Below are 25,925 nucleotides of genomic sequence, written 5' to 3' on the forward strand. Positions count from 1 at the left end.
TTTTTTTTTTTTTTTCCTAATTATTGTTCATTTCCAATCCTGTCATGTCTCTTTTGTGAATGAAAGGCACAGAATGTCAAAGGGGTGTTAATGAAGGGAAAAATGAAGGGAAATGAAGGGAAATTTTCCTTAATGAAGGGAAATATATGCTTAGGTAACTTCTTCCTATCTGTAGAATTTGAAGACCATAACTGTATAGATGAGACAGGATAATTACTTATTTAAAACTCCACTTTAGTAACAACAAAAGTTATATAAGAGGGACAAGAAAAATGTAGACTGCTTTTTATTGTTGTGTAGTGAACAGCTGTTCAAATTGTTCTGATTCCAGTAAAAGGGAACAAGAAGAGGTAGAAATTGTCTTTAAGTGAGCAGAAATATTCCATTGTTCAATTTTGTTGTTGTTGTTTTTATTTATGGGACTGGTACATAGACCAAGAGAAAGTGAAACAAAAGGACAATGGGTATAAAATGGGTAGCAGTGTTGCAAATCAAAACCAGCTGAACCAGTCATAGTGAAGCTTGCAATTATTAGTGACAAAAAATGTGTTTTAAAATAACTTTACTTGCTTTTTTAATAGAAGAGAACTTCAGTGGCCCATGTGGGACTTTGGGACCCAGGCGATGTTTTCATTCCAGCTGACTGGCTTTACATATCTCTCTGGGGAGAAAAGGATATATGTAGTCTTTAAAATGTTTTAAATGTAGAATTCTTTGTAATCATATCTTCCTTGATGTATTTTAGTCCCAAGTCTTTATCTATGCTGCCCATTAATTTTGTGTGTATATCTGCTAAGCAGTTGTATTCATGCTTGTGTTCAAGTTCACGTCACTCTCAGGTTCTTACTCAGTAAGTACAATGGTCTGTGAATGCTACAGAATAAACTATTTGCTCAGGCACAGACATTTGAAAATTCATCAGTACGCTGAATTTACTTTTCACAAGTGTGAAGTTCAGAATGTAGTTGGGAGAAGGGAAAAATGTGGCAGACTGTCTTCCTCAAAGTGTTATAGACCAAAGGAAAAACAGTTGGGATCATATACTGAAAGCCAGTAGCACTCATCTGCTCTGTGCCATCGAACACAGCAACACCGAATGAATTTTACTTGTAAACATGTTCCCATTACTCTTTGTGTGTTATCTTTGAAGTTCTTCCCATGGTAGCTCTTGCTGCCTTATGTGTGTATGCCATATGTGCCCCTGAGTGTGGGGAGAGAAGAATGAAGGAGAGGAATTCCACTTTACCACATGATGGATCCCTAGTGCAGGACTGCAGAGTATTTAGCTTGGCTCTCTTGACTAAGTTTGTTGTCCATTTCGGGGCTGCTTTGTGACTGCAAAGGCACAGGAATTGCAAGAAAATTCATGCTTGTGGCCTAAGCAATAAGAGCTGCCTGCTTCTAGTTTTTGACAGATTTTACCTCTTTCTTGAGTATATCCATCTATTTTTTTTTTCAAAGCCAAGGCAGTCTTTGATGCACTTTTGACAAGCTTGTAATGAGATGTCTCCCATCTGGAGAACTCTTAAGTGCACTTGGGAACACAGCATACAAATTCTGATCCCTCTTTGATGTGGCCCTGAACCCGGTGTGCCAATGTTGAAGACAGCCTCTTCTCTAGCTAAGGCTAGTTTTAGAAAAGAAAACAAAACCAACCAACTAAAAAAAACCCCTGCCTCTCTCACCAAGCACTGCCTCCCCCAGCTCCCCACCCCCATCCACCAAAAACAGACTTTTTTTTGAAGTTGGTACCCTTTGGTTGCTGATTTTTAAACTCCCATTTCAGTTCAGTTTTGGACATTTTGATGTCTAGATGCTGACCTTTCAAAATAAAACAATATAGAGTTTTGTGGTTACTTGGAAACTTTGATTTATTTTCAAATTGAACTGTACTTTATCTTGTCTTATGTACCACTCTGTGGTGTTTACATCCACTGACGGTTTTCATATCATCTTGACTGGAGTAATGAATTTTCAATGTTGCTTTGCGTGTACTGCAGTACTTAATATCCTACTGCTGAGGTTTTGGGTAACGGACTTCTAGTTCTGTATGAACTCAACAAGTAACTTAGGTGATTAAGGACATTTAGACAACTTCTTTTTACTTTGAAATCTGCCCAATTTCTGATTGTTGGTGTTCCAGCTTGACAGCCAGAACAAGAAGGACGTTGTTTTGAGATTTATCTAAATTAAATAATAGTTATGATTTTAATTGTTTGCATGTTATTTACAGGACTGGCATTCTAGTGCCAGGATGATGGCTGACATTAACTACTAAAATAAATAGAAGTATTTCAGTACAGCTTACATCAAATGCTAATGACAATTGCATGAAAAAAGAACCTCTGTTTTATTTTGGGGGTATGAAAGGCCAAATGCCAAGTTCACTCTTTAGTGTAATCATAATGACTTCGAGGATTAGTTTAGCTCTAAATTAAATTGATTGATTCAGGCATTCAAGCTATTGCTTAATTCGTATAAAAGAAATTACATCCTGTTCTTTATTCACATTCTAAGCCTTAATAAGTCTTTCTCTAATTGTTTTACCTGTAGGAATAACTGATAGAGAAGAGAGATGAAAATTCCTGTTCCCTTCACTTTCTATGAGTGAGGGGATTGAGAAGGCATCAGACTAAAGACACCACATGTTTCTCAGACCTTCAGGAGGGTATGATTTTACTAGTCAGGAAAATCAGCTCTATTTTTGTGAGTGCATACTACCTCATGAAATAAATGAAAAGCTGAGTTAATGCTTCTTGTAGTTCTAGGGATGAGAAATGCCCTTGATGATCTCCATTTATCGAGAGTGATGATTACGTGGATGCTTGTCAGATCTGCTTATTCTGTGGGGGGCCAGCTTCTGTAGCAATACTGTTTGATACATTTGTGTGTGTTGAGGTGCAAACAACAGCAAGAAGGGAGATTAATTCTGTGCCTGTTTAAAAAAAAAAAAAAAAGGAAGAGGTGAAATATTTTCTACAAGATATGTATTGAGGCTTACTATTAGTACACATATATGTATCTCAATATAACTTATATCTAAATCATCATAAATAGTGATCTAAAAGCATGGTTCAAAAATTATACTACTTTGTTCCTGTAAGAGGAAAAAGTTTTCTGTTGAGTGTTTAACTTATTTTTTGATTTAATTTTAATAGTTGCTGATTTCATTAAAAATATCAGAAATGTGCAGGTATGAATGTGAGAATAGCATATATAGCACTGTTCTCTGAGTGACTTCTCCAAAATTGTTTTTTATTAAGTGATTCTCTAACATTTATCAGTGTGACCAGTCTCATGGACTTCGTGCACCTTGCTCAATGTCCCAGCCATTTAGCTGGACTGCTTCTTATGCCTTTTAACCGGATACTATGAGATATACTTCTCCACTGTTGTAATAACAATTGTAGAAGAAAAGCCAAAAGCTAATCCTGCAAACATGGAGCATATAAGTAATGTCTGCAATAATGTTTTCTGTGCTGCTTACATCATAGGAATAGAAAGATCAGGTGTGGAATTATTTTTTTCAATAAAGATAGTGCACCAGTTAAAACTTATTTGAGCTTGTAAAATGATTGTAGGAACACTATGTCCTTGAAGCTCAAACCACATGAGAACTTACATTTTCTTTAAAGTGTTTTCATTATGTTTATTACGAAAGCAGACACACATGGCAAATGGAATTCATCCAAACTCTATCAGGGATTTCCAGGCAAGCTCAGGCCAAACTCCAGCTCTCCCTGTTGCTCCCAGCTACGCCTATCAGGCACGTACCATATGGTCATGCAAACAAATACGCTCACAGCTTTTTCTTTGTCAAATAGTGACAAAACAGTTTGGGACCATATGCTACAGAACACAAGCGAGCACTCTAATGGCTTACATGGGTAGGGTGAACCAACTCAGAAGAAATGTGCAATTGTCCATCCTTCTCTTCCCACTGTACATGTCTTTCTACAACACACAACAAGAATTCATACTGTGGTTTCTTCACTCTGGTGACTTCATCTCAGTTCTGCCAAGTGATTCTTCCTGCAAATGTGAAATATGAAATGATAGCTTCTGTGGTCAGTGACAAAATCTTTTGTGGCTGCGAAGGAGGCAAATTCTCAGTATCTAACTTGTTCTGGTAATTTGGCCTTCATACATAACATAACAACCACTCACAAATGAAGTCTCTATCAAATGCTAATTTGTTCCCAAGTGCAAAAAAATTATTTGTATCAATATCCTAATTATTTTGTGAGTTTATTTATTTATTTTTATGAGAGCAGGAATAAAGAATAAGGCAAAGGAGAAAGAATGCATTCAACTGCAGGTCTAGTTACTAATGTTTGCCCCCCCATCCATGTAACCTACCAAAAGGAATGCAGTATCGTATAACTAGGAAGTAAGAAACATCCTGGCTACTTACCATCAGTGGCAAATGCAGCTTTATTTTAGAGAGGAGCAGAAGAGTGTACAGTCTTTTTGTTATCGTCAGCTTGTGCACTGCATATGCTTCACATATCATTTTACGTGGCTGGCTGTGCAGGCTTGCTCATTTCCCATGAGATCAGGTCTCTTCACCTCTGTAGGTGATATTTATGAAGAGTAAGGAAAAAATCATCCAGACACCTACAGATCTATTTTTAATTTGCAAAGCTTTGGAACAGTTTGGAGGAAAAAATAAGTTAATATCATGGAAGTGTATAGAATACAATGTATTTACTGAAGAGATCTAAAGTCAGTTGAACTAATAGCTTCCTTTAAAGCGGTTTTCAAAACAAGAAGTTTATACTAGATCTCATTCATCTGGACTTGAGTTAAACATCTCATATACCTCCAACAAGGAAATTACAGGTTAAGATGAAGGTGATTCATAGGCTGTAAATTGGATGAGGAGCTGGCAGAAGAGAGGGAAAGGAGAAATTTTGAATTTGAAAATATTATGTGGAAGGATGCTCTTCATCATTTGTCTCTCATATTGAATAGAGGATGTTGTTGTGTGCTGTTTTGTTTTTGACACATCAGAATAATCTCAAGCTTGCATTGGTGGTTCAGTGGTAGAATTCTCGCCTGCCACGCGGGAGGCCCGGGTTCGATTCCTGGCCAATGCAACATCTTTGTTGGTTGGACTATAGATGATCATGGAGGTCTCTCCAGCTTTAACGATTCTATGATTATCAATGTACATCTAAGTCTGTTTTGCTGACACAGAGCCATTCTTGATGAAAGATGGAGCAGTGTAACTTTTCCAACATAAAGTTCCTACGATATTGCAAAAAGAACTGAACTTGATAAGTTGAGATACGAAGAGAAAAAAAAAAAAAGAGGGGTGAAGGGGGAGTGCCAGGCTGGACTGACACTTGATTTAGTTCACTGCTGTTAAGGAATATACTGGAACCTATAAAGACAGAGGATGTAGATTTCCTAACACATCATAGCATATCTGTTAAGCGGAAAGGTGCAATAATCATCAGGGCATATTAGCCTTTTTAGCACTGAAAGGAAAGTGCAAGTGCTTTGGAAGAGAAAGCATGTCTAATATACGCAGAGCTTTAGAAAAATTCAACCAGATTTCCAAAAGCGCAGACAAAAAACAGAAGAGGGTGGGGGGGGGGGGTGGGGCGGAGGTGATCAAGGAGTGCAGAGTTGTTCATTCCAGAGGAAATTTGACAATTTAAGCTTTAGTGCAGCAAAATAAAGGTTGAGGGGTATTTCTCTTTCTATTTCAATAGAAAGGGGAAGTGGGAAGATACTTAAATGAAAAGATAATAGTGGCACGAGAGGCAAGGAATATAAACTGATCATGAATAAATTTAGACTGGAGATTGGAAATAGCTTTCTAAGCATTGAAGAGGCGAGGTCTGGAGCAGCCTTCTAATCAAAAGGGTGGAAATCATTTTTAAGAAAGAAAGTCCTCAGTACTCTAAAGTTGGGTTTCATTTGTTTATGAAAGGGATTACAAAAAGTGTTGTTGTGATGGCAAGGGACTGGATTCAGCCAGTCCTACATTCCTACCAAAGCGGGATCAGGACCTTCCTTTGTCATCTGTAGGTGCCAGAAGAATTTTCAAGGTGGAACTGGAGAGCTGAGAGGGAAGAAACGAGATGCAAAAGCAAGAAGAGAAGAGTATTTTGTAGCATTTTCTTGTGTTTGCAATAGAGAAATTTAATGTAAAATCGCTACCACTGAAACGTGTACGTTTAAAGCTTGATGGGGGGAAGTTGTTAAGAGATTTGTATATATTTATACATATACTAAGAGCATATATTCAGCATTACTCGAACTCACATCCTTAGTATCAAAGTCTAAAGAAAAGGGAAGTCTGTATTTGTGGAGAAGACATCTGACTAAATGTGCAGTTGAGTTATAACTTTAAAAGTACGTCAAACTAAGACGCGCCTTTTTGGCGCTCGTGATGCAGTTAACAGATGCCTGCTCCCGGGTCTGCGTTACCTTAGCGTGCTGGTTTATTTGAACTGCAGAAAGCATAAGCTAAAAAGGATTTAGGAAAGCATATTCAAATCGCGCTTACGGCGTCCTCATTTCCGGCAATAAATCATTTTCTGAAATGTTTTGAAGCCTTACTTGGGGGCAGAGGGCTCTCCTCCCTGCTCGGGACGGAAAGTAAAACTTAACTCCGGCCGTCCGGGGGGATTGGGAGCGTCGGCACTCGCCCCTCGGAAGGGCCGCGGGGCTTTCCCCCTGCCCGGGGGGCTCGGGACAGCGGGAGCCGGCGCGGAGGAGGGGGCAGCCCCCGGCAGAGGGTGCCGGAGCGCAGGGACCGTCCGGCCCTCGGCGCCTCTCCCTCCCCTCCACTGTGTCGGATTTGTCCCCGGTGACGTTGGGATGCTGGGGAAGGCGGAGGAGGAGGAGGAGGTGGAGGAGGAGGAGGAGGAGGAGGAGGAGGAGGGGAGAGGAGCGCGGCTCCCTCCGCCCCCAGTCGGGGACAGTCCGCTAGCGGCAGCGCAGAGCCGGGGCGGCGGTGCCGGGGACACCCGCTGCGCACCTCCCCGCTCCGCACCGCACCGCACCGCACCGCATCGCTTCGCACCGCACCGCACCGCTCCGCTCCGCACCTCTCCGCGCAGGGCAGCGCAGCGCAGCGCGGCGGCACCGCTCCGCCCGCAGGGAGCCGGGCTCGCTCCGGGCAGCATGGTCCCCGCGGCGGGACCGGCCGGGCGGCGGGGGGCGGCGGGCCGCATCCTCACCCTGCTGGCGGCCGCAGCCATCCTCCGCCTCCGAGCCGCAGGTAAGGAGGGGATGCGACGGGGGGGGGGGGGGGGGGGGAGAGGGAGACCCGCCGGAGTGGGGGACAACGCCGCCGCCGCCGCTTTTTGGGAAGGGGGTCTGCGGGGAAAAGGGGAGGGGGGCTTCCAGGGGAATGTGCTTGTGCGTTTGGGACCGGAGGAGCCGCCAGCATCCCCATTTGGTGTTGATTACTTTGTTTTGGTGTCCCTCTTTCTTTCTCTCCTTCCTTTTTTTTTTTTTTTTCCTCTCCTCTCTCTCCTACTTTTTCTTTTCTCTCTTTTTTTTTTTTTTTTTTTTTTTGGTTCTTTGCAAAATGGAAACCTGATGTCGACTCCTTACGAGGGGGGCGGCGGTGGCCCCTCTCGAGGAGGGCTCGCCAAAAATTCACCTTCCCCCCCGGTGCATCCCCGCGCCTCGGCCCCGCTCCGGCGGCGGTGTGCGCTCCGTGCCCCCCCCCCCCGCCGCCGCCGGCGCGCACCGGAGCTGGGTGGTGGCGGTCGGTGGGAGGGGGGAAGAGGGAGAAAACAAAGGAAAAGTTCGGGGTTTTGTTGTTGCCGAGGGTGGATAGCAGCGAGTGGAGCCTCCTCCTTCAGTCTGCCCGCCCTCCAGCCCTCCCCTCGGAGCGGTTATAATAATGTGTTATTATTTGGGACGTTGAGTGTTGCCAGAACCTCAGCGGGAACCAGGGGGAGGGGGGGCCGGGGGCTTAAAGTCGAATGAGCGAGGGGCAGCCGCCGCGCTTGCAGCCGACGGAGGCTCAGCAGAGACTCCTTCTGTGTGTTTCCTAGCTCGGGAAGGTCCCGTGTCCCTTGGGTACCCGGCCGACCCTCGGCGACGGAGGAGATCTGCCTTTGGGCTCGGGAAACGCTAGGACTCGGTTCAGCGAGCTCCGCGATTGTTTTGGGGGCTGAATAAGCTGCCCTTATTAACATCTGACCTTGCGCCGCGGCAGCGGCAGAGCGGCTGCTGAACAGTTGGCAGTTTGTCCGGCACCTCCGAGGCGAGCGCCGTGATTTATAGGGACCTTAGGGAGCGTGTGGGGTTAGAGAGCCGCGATGGTGTAAGAGTTCCTGTAAAAGAAGCCGCATAACTTTTTTTTTTTCTTTTTCCATTATTTTTTTTTCTTCATTTATTTATTTACTTATAGTTTAATTATTTTTCCCCTTCCTTCCACGCACGCCTAAGATGTGTGGCGCTTTCGGAGCAGAAAGGGGGGTGGCTTACCCTTTTCGTTTTCCCCAGGATGTGAAACGCGCTGGGGGTGGGGGGGTGGGGAGGTGGGGTAGAAGCTGCCGGATTCAGCTCTTTGATCTTTCCTAAAACCATTCCCTCCAGAATTGCCCTCTCCCCTTTCGCGGCAGATAAACCTTGCTCAGAAACTCCTTCCCGGGGCGCTTCGCCTAGGGACTGAGGGCGAGGTGAGAGGAGGCACCGTTTCCTTGCCGGGCTGGAAAACCTTCCCCTGCTGTCCTGGCCGGGCGGGCGGGCGAGCAGCGCCTTCCTCCCCCGCCTTTCCCGACCCTGGCTTAATTGCACCGAGGTGCAGGAGGAGACCGATGATGTCTTTAAGGAAAAACAGTGATGCTGCAGATTAGAGGGGACTTGTTAATCAATTGCACGTTTGAAAGGGCTTTTCTTCCCTTTGTTGCTCTCGCTAATCCATTTACCTCTCCCCGGGAGGTGACAGATGCCTATATTTCCTGTTATTCAGCGCCGGGGTCCTAGGTCTTGCCATTTGTTGCCTTACCGTGAAGGGAGAGGGTCAGCAGAAAGCTAGAGGTCTGAGGGTTTTCCGGGGGGAGGGTGTCACCGCTCGCGGATTTGGGGTCAGTTCCCGTTGCGTTTATTTTTCCTAGCGCCTTTATTGCTCCTTTGAAGGGGGGGACCGCTAACAAATTGCGCGGGTTGCCCCCCGATCCTCCCCCAGCGGGGTCTCGGGAGGGGGGTCTCCTGAGGCAGAGCCCTTCCCTCTCCCCTCGCTGCCTGCCTTTTTCCCACAGAAAAAGCTCCGAAACGCCGTGCCCCACGGACGGCGGCGCTTTCCTGCTTCTCCTGCCTGCGCTCATCACCCGTGGGCACCCCACGTCGGGGAAACGTCCTGGGGGCAGTGCACGACCGCAAACCGGCGCCGCAGGGGGACGCGTACACAACATTTGTGTATGTCTCCTCGCTCTGTGCTGCCCTGAAAGTGGGCTTGTGCTGGTGGTCCCAGCCAGCTGCGGGAAGCGTGGGCAGGCGGTGCGGCTGGGGGCTCCAGCGGCTGGGGGCATGGCAGCGACGGATCCTCGAGGGCTGCCGTCGTTAAATCTGTGCTCCTCTCTCTAATTAGAGTCGCTTAACGGCGAACAGAGTGTGTGTTCGCCCACGCTTAATTTCGGTGTTTATTTTTGAAAAAGGTTATTTCAGTCTTTTCTGGGCTCTCTTCGGAATACGACCGAGTTACCAAGGGACAGAGACTGGGATGTTGTTTTCCTGGAAGTGTCGGTGCACGCACGATGTGCTCCACTTCCAGGACACGCGCTGCGGTTTACTTAACTTGTTTCACGCCTTTACCGTTAAATAGGAATTTATTCGACCTGAAGTTAATACTCACGTGACTCACAAAGTATGCAGAACGTTGTGTTTAAAAAATAAATAATTTCTGTCAACAGAGTGTCTGGGAACGAAAACATAATGGTAACTCTGTGCTATGATTTTGCAAGCCCTGTGGTGCGTAAACTTCTATCCAACATTACAAAGAAAAAAAAACAACTCATTTCTTAGAGTACAGTGTTAGTGGAGAAATGAGTAAAGTACAGATTACTTCTGAGCACTTTTAAATACCTCACTACAAAAAGCTGTAAAATGCTTGAATCTTTAAAGTTGCATGGGATTTAGCTATAGCCCCCTCCTGACTTTAATAAATGAGATTCAGCTCTGGAAAGTGTACTTAGGTCACCTGGTAAAAGTCCATGCAGCTTTGAATACAAGGAATCTTCACAGAGCTTTTTAATAAATGGCATTGACTACGCAGACTACTTTAAGCATGACCAAACTTTAATCAAGTTTTTCTTGCGTTAATTAAATGGTTAAGCAATTCAGTCGTGAAGTTTATCCTAGGGTCAGGGGTTGACACCGAAAGATTTTTCCCCTGGAGTGTCTTGATTATGTTAAGTGTTTGTAATGGAATTGGTGTTTTCTCCTTAATCTCCTTTCTGCTGTAAATAGCATAGAAATGCAAGATGCAGGGAGAAAAGGACCAGTTGGCAGACCAGGCAAATTCGTCCTATTTAGTGAGCTTCCAGTTGTTTGCAGGAAAGGTGATCTTTTTCTACACTCACTGCACTTTCTATAAGGTGTGAATGGCTTCCAGAACTGTCGTTGGCATAGAAATATATTTGACCACTAATTAGGAATCAGACGGACAGACTTAACCCACTAGCCAATGAGAATTACATTGAAAAAGGAAGAATGGTAATAGGTATTCTCTTTCGTTTGATAGCCATGTGAATATTCTGTATATAAGACTTGCGTCCTCCTCACGGTTTCACTGTTTTTTTCAAAGACTGAAATTTACATTTTGTGTTCAATGAAAATGTCAGCTAGAAGCCATCAGCATCTGAGGTCTTTAATCGTACTTTTGACCGAGATAATTTATTTTTCAGATCCTCTTTTTATTATTTTGAACGTTGCAGGCAAAGCAAAAATATGAAGCTAACTCCCTTCGGTTTTCCTACATAAATCTTTCTGTAGATGTTCTCTGCTGTGTTGTGCGGTTGCTCAGAGGAAAGAAATGCTACTTAGAGTATTCCATCTAATTTATAGCATCTGTCACTATGTTCTCTGTGCGAAGGATAGCTTGCTATTTAACTTTGTTTATTCATTGTGAGGCTGTTGCTTTGTAAAGGAAGTTGTCATTAGGCTCAGCATGTCTGGAAAGTATGCAAGTCCTCAAGTCTTCTAATCCAGTGACTACAAAGTAGTTAAAGCTTCAAAGAAAAGAAACGACAGGATTTTGGTGCACTGAAAGAAGATGCATTGTTTGTTAATCCTGCTTTTTATTGTTACTTATACTGCAGATTCCTGCAGCATTGCTAGTAACCATTCTGGGCAAACATCAATTTAACTTAAATGATTGCCTTTCCTCTTGGTTTTGTCTAAACGTGTGAGTGGTTTGGAGTGATCAACCCCTTTTGCATTCATTTTTTTCCAAGCCTTTGCCATGCACTAATATTCATTTACAAACACCCAGCTAGATAGTTTTTCTGACACTCTCCACGACCTGACCCACAACTAATATTTTTCTCCTTCCATCTGTTTGCCCTCCTCAGCTACTTTGGGAAAGAATTTCCATTATTTTCTGAGCTATGTTGGTTGATGATCTATTTTTTTCGGAGATGAAAATGGCAGTATATGACTTTCCTAGTGGCAGTAAGACATTTTACAGAAAATCAGCATGATCCCTTACCTGTAGAGTATGTCTTTGCCTTTTAACTGGTAGTGGAAAACAGTTTTAATTTAAGAACAAAAATCTGCGTTACAATTTCAGTGAAAACAAGAAATCACAGTAAAAAATGCATTTTACTAGCTGTACATGCTTATTGTAATGGGGATAAGTAGATGCATCCCACTTACTGTACGCTTAGCTAGCTTACCAGGTGCTTCACACGGGTCTGAAGCAATTTACAAAGTTTGTTGAAGAAGTAGTGTGTTAATATCCTATCAAGAGCTCCTGAGCTGGTTTAAGATTAGTTTGTACCTGCATAGGCTGTTGTGTGCACTGCTTCCTGAAACAAATGGGCTATGCTGCTGTCTGCTGATTGAATTGTTCTTCATTTGTACTGATGCTTTCTGGTTTTGCCACATAAACTGTCACAATGCATGTGCATCTGTGATGGTAAAGAAGTGTGGTACGCAATAGCTGATCAAAGAGAAAGGATAAAACGATATTGCTGTTTCAGTAGAAGGTATTTGAAGAATGAGCATGGTCTTATGTATCTGTTTTCTCTGAGTTCAGGACAGAGCAGACAGACATCACTGATATCCCCTCAAAGTGTTGTTAGTGTGCAGTATCACTGGCACCTGAAGCTCTTTGATTAGTTAGTTAAATCAGCAAGCTCTGATACTCTACTGACAGGGAAAAGGACTCGGCAGTAGTGAAATGCTACATGGGCAGAGGAGAACAGAGAATTTGCATGATGAAAATAGACAAGACCTTTTCAGTAAACGCTATGTTGCTTTTGCTGGAGCAACAGGAAGATGTTTTGTGGTGGTACTGCTTGCAGGAAATGCCAAGTGAAATCAATGGGAAACTGTTCCAGACTCCAGTGTCCCCAGTATCCGGTTTTAAAAGCTGAGTAGCCCAATCAGGCACTTCTATTGGGTCTCCATAGGTATTTTGTCACTGAGCTCTACATCAATTTCAAATGGCACCCATGCATCTAAGTATAATTTTAGATTTGATAGTTCCTCTTCAGGTGATGTAAACATTTAAAAAGAAACTACAAGCACACATTTGATTCTCTCTTGAAAGAAAAAACCCTATGTACGTATCATCACATCTGTGGAACCTCTACAGAGTTTAGATTTCTTCTGTCTTCTAATTGCTCTGCTTGGACTTTTCCTCTAATATCCGTAGCATAAATGTTTTATTCTGTAACTCCAGGTTATTGCCCCTTGTCCTCATCAATACTGCTCTAGGATGTTCATTCAGCAGTTCATCTGGTAAGTATTATTTCAAGATGCAGTGGCTTCTGTAACTGTTTTCCTTGCTTTCGGTAGTTTAACACAACCACTCCCCAACCCCCCAGTTAGTTCTCCAAAAATTATGAAGTTTCACTTTTCAGAACAATGTACGTGACTGCCCTGTTTAATCATAAATTAAATGATCAAAGAAATAATTCCTTACCAAAGTATTAACACAGTCACATATCCAAGCGTAGAGTAGATAGAGGACAACTAGCTCACAGCAATAAGCAGTAAGAATTTTTTCCATGTTTCTTAAGGAAAAAAAATAAAAAGAAGAAAAACTATGTTGTAAATAGTAGAGTTTGATTTGTTGTAGTCAAATGCAGAAACATTCTCTTCTACATTACATGAACTGTAAGCAAAAAGAAAGTCATCGTATGCGAGTCTAAAAGAGGAGTCACAGAGCTCTACCCAAATACAAACTAGCAAGACTGGCAGACCCCTGCACAAGTGCAGGATCTTTCTTTGCTCCTTGTTGACAACAGCAGAGGTAGGTCCCAAACCTCTAGCTTGGGCTTCTGGGAGACACCACAGATTTTTCTGAAGAACAAAATTCATGAGCAGAGAAAGAAAAATCTTAGTAGGGGGTTAATTCAGAGCAGTGCTCAGTCATTTGAGTTGTCATTTACAGTAAAATGTTAGAATTAATCATTAAAAAAAATATTTTTAAAGAAATTAATATTCCACTTTTAATACCCTTAACAAGCTGTAACTATTGTACTTCTTAATTGCATATGGACAGACACCATTCATAACTAGCAGGACTGCTGAAAGAAGTTGCCTCCTTCCCCATCCCCAGTTCTTCATCTTTTCCTTCCTGCTGGGTGTTACTGCCTTTTGAGATCTTCTGTCAGAGCAGTGGGTGGGCTTTCAGCACCTGGTTTCAGTCAATGTTGGCAAAATCCATTCACTTGGTCTAAACTAAGATGGTTGATTTCGTCATTGATGAACACATGAGCTCTCATATGAGCAAGCACTGACAACAGGCCAGAGGAAGTTGTAGCTTTTATAGTGCTGGTTACCAGGCTGGGGATTAGAAGGAGGTCACCAGTTTCACTGCCCAGTTTAGATATGGCAGACTTTGGTAAGAACATTTCACTGATTAGCTGGGAGAAGGATGGGAACTCTGGCAGCAGTAGCATCTTCCAACAGCAGAAGTAATGAATCTCCATTTAGTTCACAATACCCTGTCACACACTTTCCTCAATTCTTCCTTCATGCTTTATAATTGCTTCCCATAAACACTTGTAAAACTAATCATTATCTTTCCTTGGTGTGATGTCTCCAGAAATCTCTCATTTAATGGTTAAGCTAACTGTGTGCTGTCATGCTGGTCACTATTGTCTGTTTCTTTGTATGCTTTGTCTTAAATTTGTCTCATATCACAAGCTATTTAATACTTCATTGACTAACCCTGGTTAATTACTGGATTTCCATGAGGGTTCAGGTGTATATAAAGAAATAACAATCTGTTACTGGTACAGTAAGTCTGTGTGAGAGAGATACAGTAAAACTAGTTGTCTGTGGGATCAACAGTGCTGGCACAAGGGAAGGAGTGGGACTGCACAGCTGGTGGCAGGAGGGCTGAGTCACAGCAGCGCCTCCGGGGATCAGGTGAGGATGCTGTGGGACATCCTCACAGAAGCTCGCTTGGATGTAGAACAAATAAAGGTTTGATGAAAGAAGAACAAGACATTTCTGCAACGCAAAAGGCAAGAAGGACAGTACTAGAAACATTCATCAAATTTATCTGGATTTGTATGCATCAGAAATATTGCTGGATAGAGCAAGATCAGAAAACGAAAACAATATGAATAGTACTACTTGACAGACCTGGACTATAACAGCTAAGTTACTTTAAAATAGGTTTTGTGAATTTCTTCTATGAACCAGTAATAATAATAACAATAATAAAAAAGCTGTTTGAAAACTTAAGAGACCCTGATGATGTATAAAATCTTCTGCACACTTGATCACCGTAAACTTTTAGAAGGAAGTTATATGATGGAAAGTACATGTTGAGATTTCATAGTGTATAAAATGAGTGCATAATCTGGGAGAAAATTTGACAAGCTTTTCCTGTAGCTACTGCTAGTGTAGAAGACGACATGTCAGAATTAAATTATAGAAAAACAACAATAACAAACATAATGATGTGGCAGTGATGTTTCTGTATGTATTAATTTCTACCTGTTATTACAAAAAGAAAAACATTAGAAGAAAACATAAAGAGGCAAGTGGAAGCTATGCCAATACATTTTAGATAGCATATCCGAATGTAATACACTGCTTTATTTTAGACAGTAAAAATCTTGTTCTGATTCAAAATGTGTGTTGGTGTGTATATTTCACTAACATGCGAAGGAAGCATTTTCCTTTATGAACAGTTGTGCCTGCCCTGAGGTGTGCTTGTCAAGTAACATGAAATCACCCAAACCTGATAGAAGAGAGCTGACTGGCCAAAAATGAGCCCTGCAGAACCCACCCAAGGGCTGGTGGAGCTGGCTCGCTGACTGTCCCCAGGAGCCTGGATGCTGTCACAGGAGAGGCTGGAGGGCGGCATGCGGCAGCCTCAGCACAGAATCACCTAAATCCCCACAGGGCTCTGCTCTCAGAGACAGAAAATGTGATATGCAGAAATATTAGCATGACTGTGTGGGCTAGAAATTTTAGAGACACTTTTTGCAATATTCTCACACCTGATGGCTATCTAAGATTCAGATTCTGCAGGTCTGAGCCTAACGTGTGTTCCTTAAATAAAAATCTCACTCGCCTCGAAAGTCTAGTCTGCAAACAAGTGTTTAATTAGTTGTTGGTTACTTCTTCTCACCACAGATACCCTTCGTCATTTATTGTGTGTGAGTAGTCGAACCTCTTTCAGTTGTGGCTTAGGCTGGGTTTTGGGATTCCAATCTGTTTTGTATTGCATTGTACCAGCTAAGAATGCATAATCATTTTAAATTAAGTGTGCTAACAAAGCATGAGAGTCTTTTTAGTAGAATAAACAATGAAATATGCAAAAGGAAAATTTTGTGAAGGTTATACAGATCTATTAAATCTTCAATCTATTAAAGTTTTTTTTTTGTTGTTGTTGTTATTTAACTAAAACTACTTGAATATTCTAAGTTCAAAATGCATCTAGCTGTAACTACATTTTTAATTTGTTGTCTTTCTGTGGAGAAATACAAATCATGCTTCTTTAGAAGGGATTTGAAGCACTTTTCCCATACAGTTGCAAAGAAAAAACAGAGGAGATTCTGACATAGAAACCAAGGAATTATGTTCATATGAGAAATTCCTTTACTGGCAATGGGAAATAAAAATCATTTAAAGTATCCTAGGAAACCAATAGCTGAAGGGTGACCTTAAACATAAAATAATATTTTAAAATATTGTCGTTATATTGGTGGTTAATGATGACTTCCTTCATGATAGACCAGAATCCCTTACAAAGGGGAAAGTTGTATTATGTAGATAAAATTACAAGCTTGGACAGGATCTGAACCAAACCTACATAAGGAAAATACATTGGCTGTTTTTTTTTTTTTTTATAATTTTAAAAATAACCATGCTTCCATGTTCTGCCTGGAAGCAATTTAATACAACAAATTGACTTTTTTTTTTTTTTTTTTAAGAATTTCCAGCCAGACCAGAAGCAGTAGTTAATAAATATCTTGTGAGGGTGAGTCTGTTCTTTATGCTTGGTTTTGCAAACTCAGTGAATTTGGATATTAATATCTAAAATTGTAGATACTTATTCAACCTGTTTTTCTAGAACTGATCTCACAGTTATCTTTTTCTGTCTTGGTCTTTGTAGAAACAGGATTCAGAGATCGTTTCTCTCATAGGTAATAGAGAATCTGCATCACATTCCTGATATTGTGGCTTTCAAAGAAGCAAAAAAAAAAAAAATTGCAAATTTTATGTCTAGAGAGTATTTGAATAATGTTTTTGAAAAACACACAAATATTTTTGTCAGTGTTATTTATCAGTATACCAAAGGTAGGAAAAACTTTAAATCATGCCAGTCAAAGCCAAGAGCATATAGAGTTAGGAAAGTCAAATTTCAGAAGTTAACCTCTTCCACAATCTGAAGCTCAAATCTAAAGTTAGGAACAGTTTTGATTCTGGAACTTGGGGATGGATATGTTTACACAGGAAAGTACCGCAAAAAGGGAAGGTATAATTTTACAGCCCATCTTCAATATTCGAAAAAGTGGCAAACATTACCTCACATTTACCAAACACTTACTGTGTCCACAGAGGTTGTTATTAGAAAGTACTAGTTCAGTGTGAAACCACAGAGTAAACTAGGTGTAGTAACTTCTTCCTGCAGAGAAGTCTTCAGTGATCAGTGAAATACCAGAAATGTCATCTCTGTTAGTTTTGGTCATTGGTACATGGTTTACCATTTCTAGAAATAAACAGAAAAAAAAAATCAAAGCTTAGTGTTGGTGTGTTAGGCATCATAGAAATTCTTCAAGTGTCTTTTAAGTCTCAAGAGCTTCAGAAACAACTGTATCATTAAAGGAAAAGGGGACCTCAAGAGGTCCGATTATCTGTTCTTCAAGACAGAACCACCTACTGCCAGCATAGCCTGTTCTCAGGAGGTGACAGGAGCAGAGGCTGAGTGACCTCCATAAGCAAGCACATGGGCATGAATATAGGCAGGCAGAGTATATACTCTTCCGTGGTTGCGGTTTAAATGCATTACTCCCTGTTACTCTTCATTCCTCCACCCCTTGTAGCTGTACTGTAGGATTTTCGCAAGCTTTGAAACATCTCCTGAACTTTGAAACAAACCCTTTTCAAAAACGGTATTGTTTTCTTATAGATATCCCTTCTTAGAGCCTCCCCCAACACAAAATGATTTCCCCAGCCTTCTCTCTTATATCATGTTTTCTGAATCTCTTGGCCATGCTCATTCTTTCCCACTGGCCTTTCTCCAGAACATCTTTCTTGAAGTGCACTAACCCAAACTGGAGTATTCCAGCTCAGGCTGTACCAGCACTGGGTAAAGGAAAAGGGTTATTTCCTATATTTACTAGATGACGTTGCTTTTATTTCCCCAAGTGATGTCTGACTGTTTTGTGGCAGAATGGCATTGCTCAAGTTCTGATCTGCTCCAGATCTTTTATGCAGATTGTTGCCAAGACTGTTCATCCTCATTCTGCACCAGTGCGATTTTTTAAGCATGGAAACCTCTCCTTGTCGTTACTGAACTGCATTTCTTCATTTCTGCCCATTGCATACCATTTTTTTGGCTGACATTTTCTCTCATCTGCCAAGATCAGAAGCTGGCAATGCCTTGCACCTTGGTATTGTCTGTGGATTTCAATAAGTGGGGTATCATTAGCACCAAAACTCATTAAACTCCATTGTAGCAGTTAATTTTTGATAATTAACTCTTATTAGAGTTTTCCAATGAGTTTGCATTCACCTCCACATCATGTTTTCATATTTCACCTATGAGAACCATGTGAGATTGTTACTCCTCAAACTAAGCAATGCCTTCATTTTCCCTTGGTGCCTTAGCTTCATGCTGTTATTCAGTGCAGGATGGGAGATGTTATATTACAGTCCTTGGGAGGTAAACTTCCCTCGGCAGAAACTCTTGTGATGTGCCTAAGTTTTGCTTCTGTGGTTTCTTCTTAAATAACTTGCCTTTCTGTAACTTATCACAGTATTTTGTCATAACTGTACCAGAGGATAAAATTCATCATTTTGAAAGGTGGAGTTCAGACATCACTATTTCCAAAGATACATTTTTTTTCCTGAGTTCAGACAAAGTTCATAGAAAACCTATTGCAAATAATGGTTTGTCTTTCTCTTTAATATCACGTCTGCATCATTTAAAAAGATTAAAATTATATTCTTTAATCTCATACTGGTTAATGTTTTCTTGCCCCCCCCCCCTTTGTTCTTTTTTTTTTTCCAATTTAAAATATGATATTCTGTGAGTCATATGTTGCAAGACCATGCAATTTATTAAAACTACTGTATGTTTCAGAGTATATGATGTAATCTCAGTTTTAAACATTAACATTCATCCAAAATAACTTATGGTCTTAGAATTGTTAGAAATAATGTAAGAATAAATATATGCACTTCTCATTGTCTCAATGGGATTGTCCATAGTTCTGTAACTCCCACCTTCTTGTCCTTTGCCTTCACTTTACTTTTCTGTTCCCAGGGATTTATTTTTTCCCTATGTTATATTTCACTCTGAGACTTTTCTTTTTCTTTTTTTTTTTTTTTTGACTAATCTTTGCCCCCGTTACTTACCACTTTAGATCTAAGGAACTCTCACACGTACTGTGGTGGCCACTGAGGGTAGGAAGCACTTCAAAGTGATTCACAGTGCCTGTTGTCTGGAAAAAAAATATCTAAATAGGAGGTAGAGTGAAATACTCCAAAAAGATGGTTGTCAGTGACTAACTGAGCCATTATTAAGATTCCTTCATATTGTTGCTTCAGAAAGTCTGCTGGTATCAGTGTCTGTACTTCTCTTTTGTAGGACACAGGAGTGAAACCAGGAAAGAATGAAATGGGGAGCACAGCTCTGATGAGGTGGGAGTAGGCTGGGGTGGATGGACTCGTCTGAGCAGAGGAGCTGGATTCTTATCCCGTTTATGAAGAAAAGATGTCTGTGGGGTGAGGAAATGGGGTTAGGGTTGTGTGAATTTGTGATAGCAAGGATAGGGGAGGCTAAGTTTCTCATGTGTGCAGACAGGTTAGAAACTATTAGAAACTTCTACTACTGTCTTACCAGGTACTAAGCACCGCACTGAACTGTGCTTCAAGAAGTCCTGCCCTATATTTTCTCTACTTTTTTGTTATTCAGGAGGTATAATGTAAGCAATGACACTGTGTTTCACCATGGGTTGTATAGCAGGTTTTATATAAGAAGAGTTTATAACTGCTGCAGTGGTTGGCTACTTCAAATACCATGCCCAATTTGAAACACTCAGAGTGACAGAGGAGGATTTTATTATTAATTTTACCATCTACAGGTCCTGTCACTTTGAGAACTATAACATTACAGAAAAAACAGTGGATTTGGCATGTTTCAGAAAATATACATGCCTGGTTTCTTCAGATCAAAACTGTAATTACGAAATACTGGAAATAGTGACCTCCTTTGCACGTCTGATCTATGCAAACCCTTTGTGGTGTTTATTCATTTAATTGTTTTTAATCTGTGCTGCTTTATCTTATTTTACTTTTATTTTATGTATTTTCCTCCTTTGAACTAGTGAGACCACTCTCTTTGGTAATTCTGAGTCAGTTAGGTCAGCCCTGGGCTTTTCTGAGTGGAGACTGCCAAGTTTTTCTAAAATGTGTGGTGGTTGAGGGATTAGAAAGAATGTCCAAAAGGGACTGAGACTAGAGACCTCCAAATGTCTTTAATTTAAAACCATAATTTGGAAGGATTCTTCCTGAGTCCCAAGAGAAAAAACCAATGCTTTCATTTATGCTATTAGTCATCATTCCCTCCACAAACAGGGTTCCCCTCCCATCTGCAAAGGCTACAGTTTGTTTTGCTGCTTTAACAAAAATGAGTTTAGTTGATTTAATGTTCTGTTTTGTGATGAAGTGTCTTACCTAGGTCATAGTTTAGCTGTTAACAAGATATTTATGAAGTGGTAAGATTTCTCTGTTCTGTGGTGAATTCAGTCTCTAGAGTGGGACAAAATGCTATTTAACTAGCAAATAAAGTAGTTCAGCTTCATATTATATGTTGAAGTTAAATGCAACAATTTTAATCTTTTAGTAACCACTTAAATGAGTGGAGTATCTGGAATGCCTCAAAACTCAAGTAATTTGACCTCTACTATAGGAAAAGCTAAAGCCATTTCAGATAGCTTAGTATTGCAAGTAGCTATGCAAAGGAAAATGTTGGACTTAGAAACCAAGTTAAATTCATAGTTTTATTCAATGTGCCAACTGTAAAATGCAGCTGAAGACAAGTAGCTTATACTTGAACTTCTTTTTTTTTTTTTTTTTTCAGTATTCAAGACTGGTTTTAATAACATCAAATGCTGTGCTAAATCCTTATAAGTATTTGAAGCTAGCATTTGAGATGTTATGCTGGAAGCATTTATTGTCTGACATGTAAAAACAGTGTTACAGTGTTACCAGTGGTATGCTTCCCACCTTTCTGTATAGTATTTATTGGCGTCTAACACTATCAAAGCCATAGTACGTAAGACCCAAGCAGCAGGGGCCTTCATGTTCAAGGTGTTCCCCAGACATTTGGTGCAAATACAGTTATTTTTAAATGAATTCTGCATCAACCATGGCTTCAGCAAAAGTTTTGAAAATAACATTAGCTAGTATTTCACCTGCCTCTATGAACCAGCAGTGGTTTATCTCTATGCCTTTCACATGTACTAAAAAAAAAAAATATTTATGAGTTCTTTCGCAACCCAGTTGTCCATCAACAGACTTTATCAGGTATGATCTGTGATGTACTGAATTGTGTGATAAATAATAGAATAGCACTGACATGATAAGTAAAAATTAGCAAGCTGTGCCATTAATTCCTTGGTCACATTTAATTAGCTCTGGAGTATCAGCCCAGCTCTGCAGAAATAACTTTTACTAAATCCTTAGGGGTCCCATTTTAATTGAATAGTCAGTCATCTGAACATCTATTTCTGTGGACAAACTTGTGAACCATGAGTTGTTCAGAACTGAAAACCCGTAAAACTTATTGTAAAAATCTATGGACTGTTCTGCCATTTTCCGGCTAGCAGTCATATGGTGAGCTGAACTTTAAAAGACCTGGTTCCATAAACACATTTTACATTTTATTTTGCTTATAAACAGATTAACAATCTTCCAAAACTCCTGTTGCAAAGTAAAAGAATTTTATGAATACTGATAATTTTCAAATTGCATGAGAGTGTGAGATGGTTTCATGCATCTTAATCTTACAAAGGAGGAAATTGAGGCAGATGGAAGTTACACGGTGTGTGCTGAGAGCAGAGAGGTTTGTGTGAGAGCAAGTTTCTGTCACCACACATGACTGTGTTTATACATAATGCAATGTTTAATTGGGAACTCCTTAAAGCTGTAAGAAAGATAACAGATCAAAATCAAAAAAGATAAAACCCCTGCAAGAAAAATTCCTACGGCGGATTGGGATTCATGTAGAAGCAAAGCAGTTAGCTTGCTGATATTTTTATCCAAGGTAATGTGAAATTTAATAAATATCTTGTCATACAGGTACCCTACTGCATGTAAGTAACTTTGTTGTACTGCCATGGTTCTTTTTAACGAGTATTGGGTAAAAGAAGGGGTCAGACAACATAACATAAATGACAGAAACTCAAGAACTTATGGTATTTCTAGAGCAGTATCATGGACAAGTTGATACCAACCAGAATTGCTAAGGGACTTATAAAGGTCTGTTTGCAGATTAAAACAGAAACCTAAGAGAAAAATTGGTATGTCATAAATTGAAGTAAACTTCAAAATCGTTCTAAAATGGCTGAGTCTAAGATCTTCTCTTGTTATTAAAATGGGCTTATAAGAAAATAGGAAAATGTACATGTATATCTAGAAAGTAATTGAATTATGGAAGCATTGTGTTTTATGATTCTAGTATAGGTTTGGAGAAAATGAGTGTTTTCCAGATTGATATAACCAGTGATTAGAAAATTACTTAGTTCCTATTTTTTTTTTTCTTTAATGGCAATTCCAACTTCTATTCCCACAAAGATAAAGTTAAAATACTTGTCCTACTTGATGTCCACTGGTCATTATTTCTGTATGCCATCATTTACTCGACATCAGTTCAAGCAGATTCCTAGAGTCCTAGTGTGCAGGACAGACATTCCAGCTTGGGAACACTCTGAAGTTTTATGGGGATAGGAGCAGGGATTTGGTGTGAAAGAGGAGACTGAGTGGTGGAGAGCCTTGTTGGGAATGGAAAGCTAAAACATCCTGCTGCAGTTGAAGAAAAGCATCACTTGCACCAGGAATTCAGAGAAGTAACTTTCACAGGTGGATAGTGTGGATGTGAAAATTTTGGCTTGCCTTAAAGAACAAGGTTTTTCACATTAAAAGTGTGTAATTTTTTTTCAGTTTACATGAGGAAGTGCACACCAAGAAACATGCACACCTCTAAAGGAAATGGCAAGAGTTTTCTCCAGCTGAGTTTTTACATGCTGTTGACTACAGGAGTGCCACATGTTGCTAATGGGTATCTTGCTTGCAATTCCTTTTTTTTCCCTCATTCTTTATTCTGTTTATGTAACTGTAGAACATGGAGGCTGATGCTGGGTACAGTGTAATAGCACAAAAAGTGTAAAGTCTATCTTCAGCTGTTGTAAGTTGGCATGATTCAATTGCAGTCAACGAAGTCACACTCAGGATGTTACAAAATATTCAAACAAGGATTAAATATAGGGTGTCTCAGACTTGACAGATGAAGTTTCTAATTGCTGAAGATGTTTTAGATTAGAAAGTCTGTGTTCAAGCCAACTGGCCTCCCCTTGAAGCAATATAGACGTTGTAAATAACAACATTCCTCTGGCCACAGATCAAGATACAGGAACTGATTTAATCTTGGACTTCTGTATATCTTTGCAACTGCTTATAATTAAATTTCAAAATACCTGGGTTTTGTCCTTCTGTTAACATTTAGTTAAGAGATGCTTGGATGCTATTGTTTGGATTACTTGATTACAGTTTATAGCTGTTCATTATTTGCTTTTTTTTTTTTTTTTTTCCTCAGTGTAAATCAGAAAGGTGAGGTATTTTAGATTGCTAACAGGATATAGCTTCTTTTTGACACTAAAGGGAAACTGGTTAAAATAAAAGATCATTTAGAAATTTGGCTTTGTGCCTCTGTAATGCGTGCTATCCTGGTAGATACGCTAATGAATGTGTAGATTTTCCTGAGTATAGAATGAAGTGCAGGCTGATGTGAAGTTTGATAGTTTCCTGCTGTAGTGTAGTAATATGTTGTTCTATACCTCTTGCTCTTATGTTCACTCCTCAATATGAGGCTTGTGAAGACAGAATTGAAGGCTAGATCTTGGTTTTGCTTTTTGACTTATTGGAGCAAGGACCACAGGAAATTTCAGCCTTTAGTCTGCCTTAATTTACAGCAGTGTGCTTATTCTCAGGCTTATCTCTGCACTTTTACTGGGGACAGTATTTCATTTAAATGGAGAGCCCAGCCAAAGGCCACAGGTGGTGTGGCTCCTGATGGGCTGAATTTAAAGCAGTGGTCAAGCAGAAGAGGCAGATGTTCAGTTGCGAGATGAACTGATTACAAAGTCTAATAGTAAATGGAATGACAAAAAGTTAAAACAGTTGCAATAGGTCATTAGTTAGGCTAGACGGAAAAATGCAGTGGCACTTTGTGTGGTCTGGGGCAGTCAGGGCTGGAAGGGAACTCAGTCCCTCATGGGGTCCCTTACCTGCTCAGGGCACGGCTAGCATTATTACATGTTCAACAGTCTTTCAAGCGTTAGTTCAGAGATTCCTCTCCCTCAACACTCACTCTCTCTTACCAAGAACCCATCCGCAGTTACAATCGACAACAGAAATAAGTTACGACTTCTACAGGCTTAAAGAAAGTCTGAAGTTTAGGTCAGTTCCTTAACACTGTGTTTTGCCACAACTTCTCAGACTGTTAGAAGGAAAATAACTAGATACTAAAATGTACATTTTTTCTCATTCTTTTTCTTTGTTTTGTTTTGTTTTTAGGGCTCCAGGATATTACAGCTTTCTTTTTAGGCTTGGACACCTTCCCGTCTTCCACTCTATCTTTTAAGTTAAACACCCAAAGAAAACAACAATAAAAACAACAGAGCTTTCACTAAAGCATCATGGATTTCTTTCAGCAGCTCTCTTTTACAGTGTCTTTCATCTTTTCACCTTTCCTTTTTTTTTTTTTTTCCCTGACCATTAGAGAACCACAGTTTTAAATTAAGAAAAGTGAGTCAAACTTCTGCCTGTAATGTTTGATTTAATGTGGAGTGACTTGACAGCCTAAGTCACCAGTGCTTTAATTTCTCTCCATGCGTAATATGAATGATACTGTGAGTCAGTGGGGACCTGAGGATCCTTACTGTTCAATGCTTTGAAGATGTAGTTATATAGCTGTAATTACTGATAATAACTGAACTAAGCCCTTTCTCTTTAACAGGCAATGCATCTTTTTGTGATTTCTTTTATTTGCATTGTCTACTTTAGCTACTTTTCAGACAGAGTTGTTGAAGTGTCATCTAGCCTTGAGAACTCTTGTCCTGTTTGAACTATTCTTCTTGCTAATTGCCCAAGAGCTGCAGGATCTCAGCTGCTATTATATTTGCCTAATATAATTTAGGTGAATGCCCTCCTAGCCCAACTGTTTCTTTGAAATACTGATAAATTTCATAGAGTTTACAGGTGTATTACTCTAGCCCTCAAGTTTTCATCAGAGATTTCCCCCCTCCCTTTTGTGTTGTCATCAGACAGAGCTCAAAGACATGCAGTTCAGAGTGTAAGAACAAAAGTGAAGAGCTAGTTCCTTATACTCCAGTAAATATGAGCTATTGTAAATCTTGCTACATTTTGCAAATCTGGGAAATGTTTATGCTTGTATGCTGCAAAGTTTGGCCAAAATTTTCCAACTTAGAATTTTTAATTGCTTGTTAAATTTAAGTGAGTCCATTTTCAGAATTACAGATTTACTTGCCACTTTAATTGGAAATAAAAACAAATGAAAAAACACAAAACATACGCTTTTGAGATGTTTAAGTGTTCCTTATGGCTTTTCCTCTCACAGTGACACATTATGTATTAAAAGAATATTTTTCACAGAGGATTCTATTCTGGATAGCAGTTAGCATTGATATTCATACATCAGAAAGATGGCTCTGTTCCAATACACTGTTGCTGCAACTGTGGCAAGCACTGAAATCAAACACCAATTTATTTATTTATTTATTTATTTATTTTCC

At 40.3% G+C, this 25,925-nt stretch overlaps 1 protein-coding gene, 1 long non-coding RNA gene and 1 other non-coding gene across 3 annotated transcripts in view; 2 read left to right on the forward strand and 1 right to left on the reverse strand.

Moving 5' to 3' along the window:
• Window positions 1-1,850: 1,850 nt before the first annotated feature.
• On the reverse strand, window positions 1,851-6,708 carry LOC106045094 (uncharacterized). Its single transcript, XR_001212615.3, has 4 exons — window positions 6,574-6,708; window positions 4,415-4,571; window positions 3,884-4,032; window positions 1,851-2,935 (listed from the first exon to the last, which is right to left on the reverse strand). It is a non-coding gene; the product is annotated as an uncharacterized lncRNA (long non-coding RNA).
• Window positions 5,029-5,099, forward strand: TRNAG-GCC (transfer RNA glycine (anticodon GCC)). The gene has a single exon. It is a non-coding gene; the product is annotated as a tRNA-Gly (tRNA).
• The window catches only part of ROR2 (receptor tyrosine kinase like orphan receptor 2), a 152,007-nt gene continuing 132,653 nt past the window's right edge, over window positions 6,572-25,925 (forward strand). Inside the window, exon 1 of the mRNA XM_066987871.1 lies at window positions 6,572-7,237. Coding sequence (XP_066843972.1) covers window positions 6,835-7,237 — 403 coding nt within the window. The 5' untranslated portion in view covers window positions 6,572-6,834. The remainder of the gene's footprint in view (window positions 7,238-25,925) is intronic.

Source organism: Anser cygnoides, chromosome Z (genome assembly GCF_040182565.1).
Source record: "Anser cygnoides isolate HZ-2024a breed goose chromosome Z, Taihu_goose_T2T_genome, whole genome shotgun sequence".
NCBI lineage: Eukaryota > Metazoa > Chordata > Aves > Anseriformes > Anatidae > Anser > Anser cygnoides.